Source organism: Typopeltis vanoorti, chromosome 19 (genome assembly GCF_054136105.1).
Source record: "Typopeltis vanoorti isolate ZY-2024b chromosome 19, IOZ_Tvanoo_1.0, whole genome shotgun sequence".
In the NCBI taxonomy this organism is placed as follows: Eukaryota; Metazoa; Arthropoda; class Arachnida; order Uropygi; family Thelyphonidae; genus Typopeltis; species Typopeltis vanoorti.
Window position 1 is genome coordinate 67,258,769 of NC_143567.1, and position 13,196 is coordinate 67,271,964.

Genomic DNA, 13,196 nt, shown 5'->3' on the forward strand with positions numbered 1-13,196 from the left:
TCACCTATCTGAACAACATTTATCCTTAAATTAAATTCACTGTTGAATTATAAAGAAATAGATCTTTACTTTTAGGATAGGCTAGTTGAAGTATCCTAATAAAATACACTGAACTTGTCAGTCTATAGGAAACCAACTAACACAGGACGTTATCTACACGCAACATCTCATCACTACCCAAGAGCAAAAATAGGCATCAACGTTCCTTGCGCGATAGAGCTTACAGAATTTCCACTAACATAGAAAAAAAAACAACAACAAGAGGTACAGTATATTATTTCAGTCGTTCCAAAAAATAGCTACAACAGAACATTATTAAGAAACCTATTTCTATCTCCAAAACAATCAAAAGAACAAACAAATCAAGACTATAAAGGAGCAGTGATTCTCCCATATAAACAATAAGTCACGAATAAAACAGCAAGATTGTTTTACTAACAAAACTTGAAGGGTGCGAATCAAGAAAATATGTAATCGCTTTAAACCTCCACATCCGCCACTTAAAATACTCCGTATCTACAAGATCAGTTGCAATTGTGGTCTACAAGATATCCTAATTTGGACTAGTGTTTTCACAAGGAGCTTACATGTGCGGAGAAATTAGTCATCTCCCTCAAATGACCTCTTACATAAAGCCTTCAAGATTCCCCGACCAGAAAAGAAGCACAATAGATTGAAGTCTGATGACTGTGAAGTAATGCATCCATGACTTGTCTACGTCTCAAATTAGGTAGCATCTAAATGCTCATTTGAAACCCTGCTAAAATAGGTACGTGCCATTAAATCAACCGCAATGCACGTATGTGGTATGATATATGAAAAATTCAACAAAAAACTCCAACAGATTCCGATAAAATTGTCCAATTAAGAGTTAAGACAAGACAGCTGCCAGGAGACTGTCGTTGAGTATATAACATCAGATGTACATTGAATAGCGCTGTTAATTAATATGCTCTTTGCGTTGTAGTTTGATTTTTGTCTACCTACATGTGCATGTGGCTACTGACAAGACTGTCCCTAATGCGATCTCATTTGTAAACAAAACAGTTTACAAATGAGATAGAGAATGCAATCGCTGTTCATGCCACATGCCTATATAACTGACCGTTAAGTCACCGAAGCACTGGTCGAAAACGAGATTTTGACAATTTGCAATAATACCTTCACAATTCTTGGTTCTTTGCAGTCTTGTATTATGCACAACTCCACTTCAAACATATCAGTTCCTCGAATTTGGTAGTTGAACTTCCAGAATAAAATAAGGTTCACTGGGCTACTGTTATTTTACCATTCGTTGCGTCGTAAGGGTATAACAATCGTGTGGTAGCAAGTGTTCATTTCGACGGTAGATTTATTAGACTCAAGTTGTGAGCACAAGAAAACAGCCTACTTGAAGAAAAATGATTATATTTACTTACTGAACCGCATCCTACTATTTTGATAATGCATATTCGTTAGTCACACACGTTTGCATGTAAAATGCTCTTTTTTTGGTAAACTATGCAAGAAAGATTAAAAGTTCATAGTAAAAGTTTTCTTCTTATTTTGTTATGAGGCGATTACTTGTGAAATTTGCTGGCATTTCTGTGGTTCTTGTATATATATATATATATATATATATATATATATATATATATATTTCTTTAAAAGCCTCTAAGAGATGGTTTGGTTTAAGTATATTTTTATTATATCTGTTAATCTTCTCAAAGATTTTTCGAATCAATAATTCTTTTTTCTTTTGAAGTATTAATTTTAAAGTAAAAATCTATGCAAGATTGGCCTTGATGGAATCCAGTTTGTTCTTCTAGTCGTTTGTCCTCTACAATATCGTTGAGCTTATTTTAATATTCCTGCATATATTTTGTACTTCGCATTTAGTATAATAATTCCCCTATAGTTATTTTAGTGCGGTCATCTTTATTTACTTTTTTATAAATTGGTGTACCAGCTTTTCTAAGAGTTAGAGGTTTTTGCCCGAAATCCAAACCTATTAAAGAATTTCAGAAATTTTCATTAACATTTTCAGTACTTTTGTACAATTCCATATTTATACTATCTTCTAGTGTTTTCCTATTTTTCATTTTATTGTATCTATTGTATTTTTTTCGTTCTGACATTGTAATATTTTCTGTTAGTCATTTTTCTAAGTTTATTGTTTGTACTTTTACCTTTTATTTTATTTCTACTGCATGCGATCTATTTTATGGTTTTATAGGCTTTGGTTGTAGCTTTGATATTTCCTTTTCTAGGCACGTTACAAAATTGTTCCATATTTCACTCTCTACGTTTCCCCCCCCCCCCTTACTTTCTCTTTTCCTTTTTAAAATTTCACTATTTCTTTTGTCGTCTATTTCTGCTTCTATTGTCTTAGAATTGCCATTTCCAGTAACCACCCTTTTGTTTTTATTATAGCTTATTCTATGTCTCTGTTCCAGTTACGTAGTCTTTTGTCCTATTTTATTTACTCTTTATTTCTAAGCTATCTATTTCTGCTTTTTCCAGGATTTGTTTTAGATTTCCCTATTCCTCTTCTATCTGATTTGATTATTTTGTCATTTCCATTTTTTTATCATATCCACATTTTTATCATTTTATCATTCTCATACTATGTTTTAGTATGGGAATCTTGTAATGAAGACATTTGATAGTTCTGTCGATAGGCATTTTGGTTTAAATAGGATTTTTGCCATTACCATATCACAATAATTAGAGTTTGATTCAAAACCTCGATGAATTTTTTCATTTAGGATTAACTCAACTGGCTTAATATCTGCGATAATATAATTGATAGCCGATTTATATCGTCTGGTTAGCCATGTATATTTTATGTAGTTCTTTGTGTTCGAATATTGAGTTCATTATTCGCATATTTTATAGCTGACAAAATCTCGCAGTTGCATCCATTATGATTAAAGCTATCTTCGCATAATCTTTCTATATTCGTTTTGCATTTTCTGGTTCTTATTCTGATAGTTAAAATCTCCTGCTAGTAGTAAATAGTCTATTTGACTTGTTTTATCTATAACATATTATAATTCTTTATAAACAGGATTACTTTCTTCTTTTTCTTCTACTGGTGCATAAGCCCCGATTATTCTTATGTGTCCTCTTAATCCTTTGAGACTAATTTCTATTAATATTTCATTACATTAGTTATAATATACAATACTGTTCTTCATACATTTATATCATAAGCATTGTACCTGCCTTTATTATTTCTTTCTTCTTTTTTTTATTCCACTACAGATTTGTATATAGTTATTTGTTTCTTTGTACATTTTGTTTGTTGCTACACATATCTCTTGGTTTAATTATTTGTTAAGTTCATCTTCGTATGCGATGCATCGTATACCACATGTTGCAATTTTCATCGTATGTTCCTGAAAATTTTGTTTACCTTTTTAGGATCTGCTGAAAAATTCATTCAATGTTGAAGATTTTCTACCTTCTCGCATTACTAATACTAGTTGCACTAAACGCAATGAGACAAAGGAGAACACCAAAACAACTCAGTCCATGATCATATCTTAAACCTTTTTATAGGGGAAGTTTGAATTACGCCCCTTTTATGATATTTTCTATTACTTTTCATTCCCCAAAGGAGTGAGCAGCACTCTTTCAGCTATAGTTTTTTTTTTTTTTTTTTGGTTTTGGACATCGGCATGTAGTTGGTCTGAGCATCTGACCATTGCTGAGGTTGAGTGGACGCTCCCCCTGAGGATGTTCATAATCCAAACTATTATTGTCTGGTATGTACTAAAAACTAGTTTCTTCCAAGGCAAAAATATATAAGTAAAAGAAAATCTTTCTTTTTTTTTTTTTTTGGTCTGTTTGGCCGAGTAGTTAGCGTATGCGCTCTCCAGCCAAAAAGCTGCGGGTTCGAATCCCGCCGTGGGCATGGATGTTTGTGATTGTCTGTGAAAAATACTAGTGATGGTGGTGGACAGTAGATGGCTTTGGTGTAGATGATGCCGTTGGTGGATGAGGTCGAGTGGGGGAGACGGAGAGTTGTAGAGTAGGTGCCCTCCCTCGATGAGTCTTAGACTCCCTGGAGGTGTCAAATAATAATAATAAAAAAACAAACAAACCTACACCTACTTGTCTTGTCCAAAAAAATCGACTAACTTTGGAAAGGTCTGATAAAAGACATCGAACAGTTCCTCTAGGCGATTACAATCAAATTTGTGAATCTTTCTTCTAAAGACCTGCTTAACAGAAGCTAATACGAACAAGCTACGCAAGGTATAGCAAGGTATACACCTTAAATAAGACTGATTTTAACTATTTAAGTTAAGGGATATTACATCCCATACTGTTTCTATTGGCTCTTCATATAATTAATACTGATTTTAACTGACGATTTGTTTGTACAGATTACACTGTTATATCTTCTTTCAGCAATCTTTCTTTTTCTTAGATCTAATTTGTACTTTAAAAATCCGTTTTTGAAGATGTTTATCATTTTTAAAAGCCGAAACAAACAACTTCATCTCAGTCAGTGAGTGTACAGTTATACTCACAGTACTCGGATCCATGTTATGGTATAAAATAAGGACCTTTTAACGGTTCCAAATTTTCGAAACTTTCTAATGTGGTGTAGGATCACAAATCAACTGTAGGTAATAGAAATTTAGCTGAATTTTCCAATATTGGATTTAAGTATCTACTGTTCTACCAGCTTTCTATTAAAATATCATTTATTCTGACAGAAATTTACAACTGCCCACACTGTTTACATTCGCTGCTGAACACAGTCTTAATGTCAATTCTGCAAGAGTTGGGAAATGGCTGCTTCGAGAATTCTGCATAGCTTTTGTAGATTGTAACCGATGTCAACATAATATCGCCTTCTTCGTATTTAATAAGCCAGTGGTTCTGAACGTAAAGATATTTGAAATAATATTTTACATGACATTAGCTTCCTTCCAGGGAGAAGAAATTAGCTCTCCGATGTTGAACACAATCTTAATGTTAACTAATTTTAAATTAAAATGGAGAATAAAAATAATGAAAGCAAAGCCCTCAAAAATAATTCCCAAGGCTCAGAATTTCATTTCATTTCCCATCCGATCCCACTTCCTTTACGGATTGTGCCAAATGTGTTGTCAGGATCATTTAACTTGGCTTCTTATAAACAAGCTTTTGGTAATGACAGGACGGTTAATCCTACCTCCATATTGTGCAAGATCAATGTGTATGCGTCTAAACACATTCTCCGTAGACTTGTCTGTGTGACAAGTCGACTGCATACGTTTCCGAGAAAGAAAATCCATGTCAAATCCACATGAGACAATCTGGTTCACCTTCAGTTGAAAAGTCCTTGCATATGTTACTTGCGTCTCATAAGGAATTCTAACCCAGATTGTAACAATCAAAGTGCATCGTCGCTAATCGCTAATGCACTAAATTCAATTTTCTCTAAAAGGAGTTTTCTCTAAAAAATGTTTTTTTTTTTGTCTTTGGCACGCACACACACCCACACCCACACACACAAATAGACGGGTAGTATGCTGATTTCGATAGCTATAGCCTTCCGCTGTTTACAATAAATACCATTTTTAAAAGATAACCCTGGAGCGACACTTCTTTGCATATCAGTAACATATAGTCTAATAAATAAACTACATACATTTAATACATACATATATTACTAATATATATGCTAATAACCTGAATAAGAAAGACCAAAAATTTGATACCCTTCGAAAACGAATACAAATGAATTTGTGGAAAATCGTGATCTTTATATTATTACAATATAAAGATGAGTATAACTTTGAATTAATTACCATGTTAAACTTTTAATTTTATTAATATTTCTTTATTAGCATGCATTAATATTTCTTCTCCAAATCACTGCACTGTGCTTTTTACACGAAACCGTTCTTCAAGTTGAAACTCGGCAGACACAAAATGCAGACTACCACAAAGATTTATTTATCCATCCTTTCTACTTCACAAATGGTACATCATGCAGCTGCAAATGTAAAAACAAATGCCATCACAGAAAATAAGATTATGCGTTCAGATTTTGGCAAGATTTTGTATGCACTTTTTGAAGAATATGAAAGACTGTAGTTGTTGTAGTTTGAACTACCACTTAAATAGTAATCTGTATTTTAATAATGGTCTGCTATGGACTTGTTACCATTTTGTAACTTCCATCGCCAACCATGTCCTCAGAGTTGAATTTATAATGGCTTCCTCCATTTCGAAACAATGTACAAGCAACATTATCACTACTCTAGGCTTAACATCATTATGTGACATGGTCGTTATTACTTCAACGATAATGTCCCTATGGATATTCGTCGTTGAAAAAGTTGGCAAGGTTATTTAGTCTTTGTGCTGTGCTGAGACGTACTCCTCACACAATGGGTTTAGCTGTCTCGTGTGACCTTCGAATACCTGTAAGGTCAGTGCTGTGTAGTGGTTACGAGTGACTGCACTTAAAACTTTAGAAAGCAGCAGGTAATTTTTGGAGTCCAATTATACGACTCTCACGCAAAGGTCGATATGTCCCGTGCATCACACACACTTCCACAGATGTACATGCAAAGCATCGGTTCAACAAACTTGCTATATTGCGGACATACTTATGTAGACTTGTTTTATGTACTTTTCCAGCCAGTGTCCGAGAAATCCACAGAACTGGAATTGTGGGGATTTATTCTAGCACAATAATATCACGTAGTAAATAATTTAAATGAATGATAGTGCATATAAATATTTTTCACTAAAATCAAACCACATCGTCTTTTGTTCTCAAGTTTGAGACTTCCACCAAGCTTTATAAATTTCTCTAATCTTTAATAGCAAGTCGATATTTTTATCTGCATTAATATATTAAAGTTAAAATGGTGCTGTGTCAATGGTAGTTCTACAATCTATGAAGGATGAGGATTTGGAAATAAAATGTTTAATTGACGACTAATTTGATTCATTCATCTAAATATGTCTTTTTTAGTTGGTTTTGACTCTCTCTCTCTCTCTCTCTCTGTCAACGATTTCCTTATACTGATATCTTTATATAATTATTTCTAAGATATTCCACTCACAACAGTTTACTCATCCTCAGAATTTCTACCACTGTAGTAGTCTATTCTCTCTCTCTCTCTCTCTCTCTCTCTCTGACCTACTGGCAATTACGTTGCAAAAACAGCTGATAAGGAATGTCAATATGAAGAAAAGAAAAAACGTATCTTTAGGTTCAGGTTAGTCAGATATATCATAGCATTATACTATGATAATATATGGCAGAGGTTAAGCCCAAGTAGTATGAGATACAAAATCGAACACACACTTTTGTCTCTGCAGTACGAAATTAGCTTGAAAAGCATCTCATCTAATCTCATTTCCTTATTATAAATAAGTTACAGCTAATGTGCTGATGTCTATATCTCTCCAGACAGAACGGATATTTTGACGTTCAAGGTGGTGTGTATGCGTTCGTTACACAATTTGAAAAAAGTTTTGCAGAAGCCGTTTCATCGCTCTATCCATTTCCGGCTGGTTTGAATAAAACATGCTGTTTGTATTTATTTATCTGTCATCATATTTCCATCTCTCTAAGTCAAACCTTACAGACTAAGCACAGTGGCGCCACATAGTAGTTAAATTAGCTATAACTATTACCTGACAACGATCGATCTTTAACTTCCTTTATGACACCACACAGGCGAGTATAGATAAGCCGCCTCGTTGCTCTTAAGTGGCTGTCGAAGTCACAGGTGGTCGACAGTCAGGTTCATGGAGTGGTATGCTATTGCATAAATCTATGTCTAGCAGACATGTATCACGTATTCCGTCGTCAGTACCAAAGGACGAACAACCGTTTTGGAATTGTCGAGAGCGGAGATTTAATCCGGAACGAAGGCCATGCATCAGCAATGTTAGGAATGAAGGCATAACATCAGGGAGTACACCACCGTACTATCCCAAAACCTTTCCATATGTCGCTTCATCTATTTTGCCAGAAAGGAATACATACGGTAAGATTAGCCTTCCTTACCAGACATCGACGCCTTTTACCTCCGTAAATTCGTCATTTGGAATAAGGAGCACACGAAGAGTAAGAATTTAAATATAACATTGTCAAAATATATTGGTTAAATATGATTGGAAGAGGGCACAGTATTATATTTTTTAAAAAGGAAATTGCATTTGGTTTATGAAATTTGCTTATGATCAATGATCAAATAAATAATTTGTATTAACAGTCTTGAGATATCGCACTTCACATTAAATTTATATTTAAAGAGATATTAATGTTTGAAGAGATATTAATGTTTACTTTTGATTATTATCTATTCAAATGATTAAAGAAAAATCGACTTTAACGCGATGCCAACCGAATCTGATTATTTTTTACTTTAGTCGCATTAATTTTCCAGTCACAAATTTGTTTTAAAATATCAGTGACAATACTAAAGGCAATATTAGTTGCATTTATTCCTGATTTTTTTTTTTAAATTCAAAAGGAATTAAGAAGTTGCACTTCGAGTTATGGATCACTGAAAATAATTTTCGTAGGGATTCAATTTCTTTTCATTTAATAATTCGGTCAACTAGACCGATGCATGGTTAACACAGGCATCATAGTGCATGAATATTTGCAATTGTCTTTATATGGAAGTGAAGTTCACTGCCCGAGGTGAGACCACCGTCTCACTTATTGAAGGCCCGAAGTGGCTTGAAAAAGTTCCATGTTTGATATCTAAAGCAAGGTTTCCGGACTATGTAAAAATTCAAAACATAATAAAAAATTAACTTTAGTTCACCCACGGAACGAATGTATTATTGATTTATATAAAATATAAATTTAGTGTGTGGAAAATCACATAAAAGAGCCCAATTAATTCTATCAAACACTTTGTGTAATCAATAATTATTAGTTTTTTTTTTTTCAATTAAACTGAAACATTTAATAGCAAACTATTAAAACAGTCAAGAATAAACTGAGATGAAATAAATGTCACAAGTTAATTTTATGCTTAATTTTAGTCCGACTCCTTTTCATTATGAACGAATACAACAATCTGAGTATGTTTTTATCGTCACAAAATACATTCTGATTTTGTGTTCATAAGGAATAATATCTCATAGTCATTGCCTAAAGTTGTTTTGAACCTCAACAAGGAGAATGAAATATTATGAGTAGAACATCTCACAAGAAGTGGAAGCATCATTTTCATAAGTAACGGCGAAACAGTGAATAGAACTTGAACACACACACACACACTATAAATGTCATAAGAACAACAAAGATGAACTATCGCAATGAGGAAAAAGATAGTGGCAACTAGAAACATGTACAGCAGATTAGATTGTCCAGTTATTGATCAGAAGGCGTTAATCTGACTTCATCCATAAAATCTAGTGTTTTTTTTCCCCAAACAATCTTTTGGATCAGTTAAATAAAGTTATATAATGCCTATGTTCAGGTTATAATGCCTATGTTAAAATCATAAAGTCAAACTGCACAGTGTTCCCCAGTCCACTATGCAGTTTGGACTGGGGAACACTCTCATCTACACAATCGTGTGTAGATTTCCGGAGAGGGGAAAGGAGAAAATCCTGGATTACACACGAGAGTAACTAAATTAATATTAGGATTATGGAATAACGATATCAATCACAAGTTTCGGACAGAAGGCGAAGTGGTGATAAGATTGTGACAGAATGATAGTGAGATGTTTAACGATCAGTTATGATGGAGTTATTTATAGGATGGGAGTGGCAAGATCATTAGCAGTATACTTTTCTTCCCTAGAGTGTGGTGAATAGAACGTGCTACCTGTCGATGCAGCAAGGGCAAAAGCCTGTGAATGAATATACTATCTAGGATTTATCCGAAATGCTTCCGGAGATCAGTCGGTTTCTACGATGTGTTTTAGTTAGAAAGAGCCCGGTTCGAATCTCTTCTAGCATGCGAAGAACATTTATCAGGACTTTTTCAAGTGAAGGTGAGTTAGTCACAAATGAAGGATGGCAGAGAACCCTATCTTTTTTTTCATTCCGAAAATAAAAGCAAACCCAGCCAGGAGAACATGTCTAATTTTCATACAAAGTATACTTATAAGCATATGGCTTATATACCTTGGTAGTAGCTATGAATCCAAGGATACCGTGGACGGATGGATAGGCACTTAAAGACCCGTTAGGAATCATACAAGAAAAAAGATTTATCTGACAGAAAACCAGTCTTGCAACAACATAGCCAATCTAGTAACAAGAGTATACTAAACATCTCCCTATCTCTATATTTAATCAGGAACTAGTAATTTCATTTTACTATAGAAGAATTTGTTTTGGCGAAATCATTAACAAAAATATATTCCCTCAATAAAGTGCTATAATAAACTTGAAATAGTATAAAATTGAGGGAATACATTTTTGTTAATGATTTCGCGCAAAATAAATTCTTCTTATTTCATCCCTCCTCTTTTACCTTGTGGTGTCGAGGGTTTCTATTAACTTAACCACTACCGTAGCGAGGATAACGTGGTTAGCCCTATGCCTCTGTGTCCTATGTTTGTAGATGCGTGTGTTCACGGGCCGGTTTGTTGTTTGGGGGATGAAAAACCCAAGTTTCCGAGTGAAAAAAAAACCTACCGTTATATGAGACCAGCTAATTAACCTTTAGTCGAAAGACACCAGATAAAGTTACTGACTTCTTAAACGGGAATCAAACCTAGGCTTTTCCGACTAAAAGGACTTCGTCTATACTGACGGAGCTATGGAGGCTCGCAAAACAAATTAAAGAGACTAATGTATGGCATGAGATTTATGGCACTCACCGTTAAAAATTCCAATTATTCAAACAGTTGCTATGCCAACAAACTTCTCTCTCTCTCTCATCTATCTATTTATCTGTCTTAACTGGTATATGGAAGTATACTTCACGTTTCGTACTACAGCAAGAAAGACATAGTGGAAAAAGAAAGTGCCTATATCTGTCCAAGTTATACATTTCATATATATAACTTAGGTGTTCATATAACTTATGTCTTTAGGTCAGTGTATCTTTAAGATCAGTTATTCTTTGCGCGTTTTGTTTTCCAAAACTAAACTAAAATTGTATAGGGGAAACTTTTTTTTCTGTATACAGTACATTGTATACAGAAAAAAAGTACATAAAGTATCAATTTTTAATTTTTAATTTTTTAGCCATATCAGATTAAACATTATCATTGTTTATAAACATTTAAGAAATTCTTTACATTATATTATATATGAATTGTTAAGAAGATGGCTTTAGGATCGGAAGTATCACATTAGTAACTGATAATAGCACGCACACTGGTAATTTGCGGACGCTTGCAGCACTGCTTCATTCCCAAATCCTCTTATACGTCCTGACGTCGTAAAGTCCCGAAACGTTCGTGAGCAGAATTGTCAGAAAAAAAATAATAGTGAATTGATATTTCATAAAAATATATTCTCATCCTTCAGCGAGTAGATGCTTGATAACCCGAACTCTTCTGATTATAACAAATAATAACCAGCAGTCCTTGGGTTGCTTAATAGACATTTGCCTATCTTAAGTTCCTATTTAAGGTCCTTGTTTCGCGCATCCCATTTCTCCCCTCCCAATTTAGATTTTCCCTTATCAACATTCTTGTCCCTAGCTGAGGTCCCACTCAGGATACTCCTTGATACAGATCTTTCTAGACCATTAACCACTCGTAACTGACACCTTTGAATGCAAGCCACCGATAGAAAGCCAATTGTATTCTCCCATATTCTTGTCTATCTTCATTGTATGATCTCAAGCCGCCTGTTGACGTTGATACATCGCGTTATCCAAAGAGAAAAAGTCTACTACCTATGTATAAGGCCAGCTAACTTACTTTCGGCTGAAAAAGTTATTGTTCTTTTATTCTAACATGTAATCTTGGAGAATCATCGAACGTAGGTCTTTTAAACCAAAGGAAACATATCGCATCATCCAATCAGTTAAAGACTATTCTTGAAGCAATATCTGAAATTCTTCTGAGATCGCTCTGTTTTCCCTTATCAATGACTAATATCATTTCTTGAAGTTCCCATTATTACCTGTAATAATCTCAAGAAATATTGGCTCTTGTCATTCATCTCTAAAGCTATAAATATTTGAAAGAAGCATACATTATCACATACCTCTATTAAGGAACTTATTCATTATTCATGTATGAACATAATGGTATGCACATCTGCTAACAGTTAATCATAATACCGAATAGCAGATCAAATTCGCAAAGAAAAAATAATTTGCTTCTGAACGAAACGAGAAATATCTGATAAAGACACAAACTTAATCCATTCTAGTAATAAAATAACTTCCAATAACTTTCCATTAATTTTATGTGTTTCGTATTTTAGGGGGTTTTAGTGCTGGAAGTAGACGAAGGGCAGCCATGCCTCAGCTGTCGAGACAGATGTCCTGGATTCAGTCCTCATATGTGGAGGTGAGTTCATTTCTCCAGTTCTTTCAATTGACCATCTATGTATGGCTCGGGGTTTAATACATTGTGTGTGTGTGTGTGTGTGTGTGTGTGTGTGTGTGTGTGTGTGTGTGTGTGTGTGTGTGTGTGTGTGTGTGTGTGTGTGTGTGTGTGTGTGTGTGTGTGTGTGTGTGTGTGTGTGTGTGTGTGTGTGTGTGTGTGTGTGTGTGTTGTTTTCATCGCAAAAGACAGTTCGGTAGTTCTCTTGCTGGGAACAAGGTTGAATTTATACGCAAATACAGTATATGTATGTCTGATGTAGGTGTTTACTGAAGAAGACGGAAAAAATCAGCAGCCCTTTTTTAATTACAAAAAGAGGCCACCTTGGTTATTCTTGCTATTACAGAAGTCGAATATTGCACTGTCGTAAAGGATTAGCGCAACTGTCGGGTGAAATATATTTTCCTACTACAAGCATACTTCGCTCGCACTACCAGTTCGTAGGAAATGCATTTAGAACACAGGTCAACGCTCATGTTGACTGAGAGAAAAAGTGCCTATTTTTATGTACGGACTTCTATCGTCTCTGTAACAGAGCCCGCTGCAAGGGGTTTCGTATCCGGCGACAAACACTGTGCTCTAGGCCCACTGCCAAACGTTGGGGAGTCAGTGTCTAAGAACTAAACGCAGTGATTGTTCTGTGTTAGGCAGTTCTGATACGACAAGAAGAGGTTACAGGCAACAGCTGAAACACTTTTGAAAAAACAAAAA

General features: G+C 34.6%; 1 protein-coding gene across 2 annotated transcripts in view; it reads left to right on the forward strand.

Moving 5' to 3' along the window:
• The window catches only part of LOC150096209 (prickle planar cell polarity protein 3-like), a 156,457-nt gene that overhangs the window by 69,821 nt on the left and 73,440 nt on the right, over positions 1-13,196 (forward strand). For both annotated transcript variants that reach the window (XM_090409509.1, XM_090409510.1), the window contains exon 2: positions 12,364-12,449. In XM_090409509.1, coding sequence (XP_090265635.1) covers positions 12,364-12,449 — 86 coding nt within the window. The remainder of the gene's footprint in view (positions 1-12,363; positions 12,450-13,196) is intronic.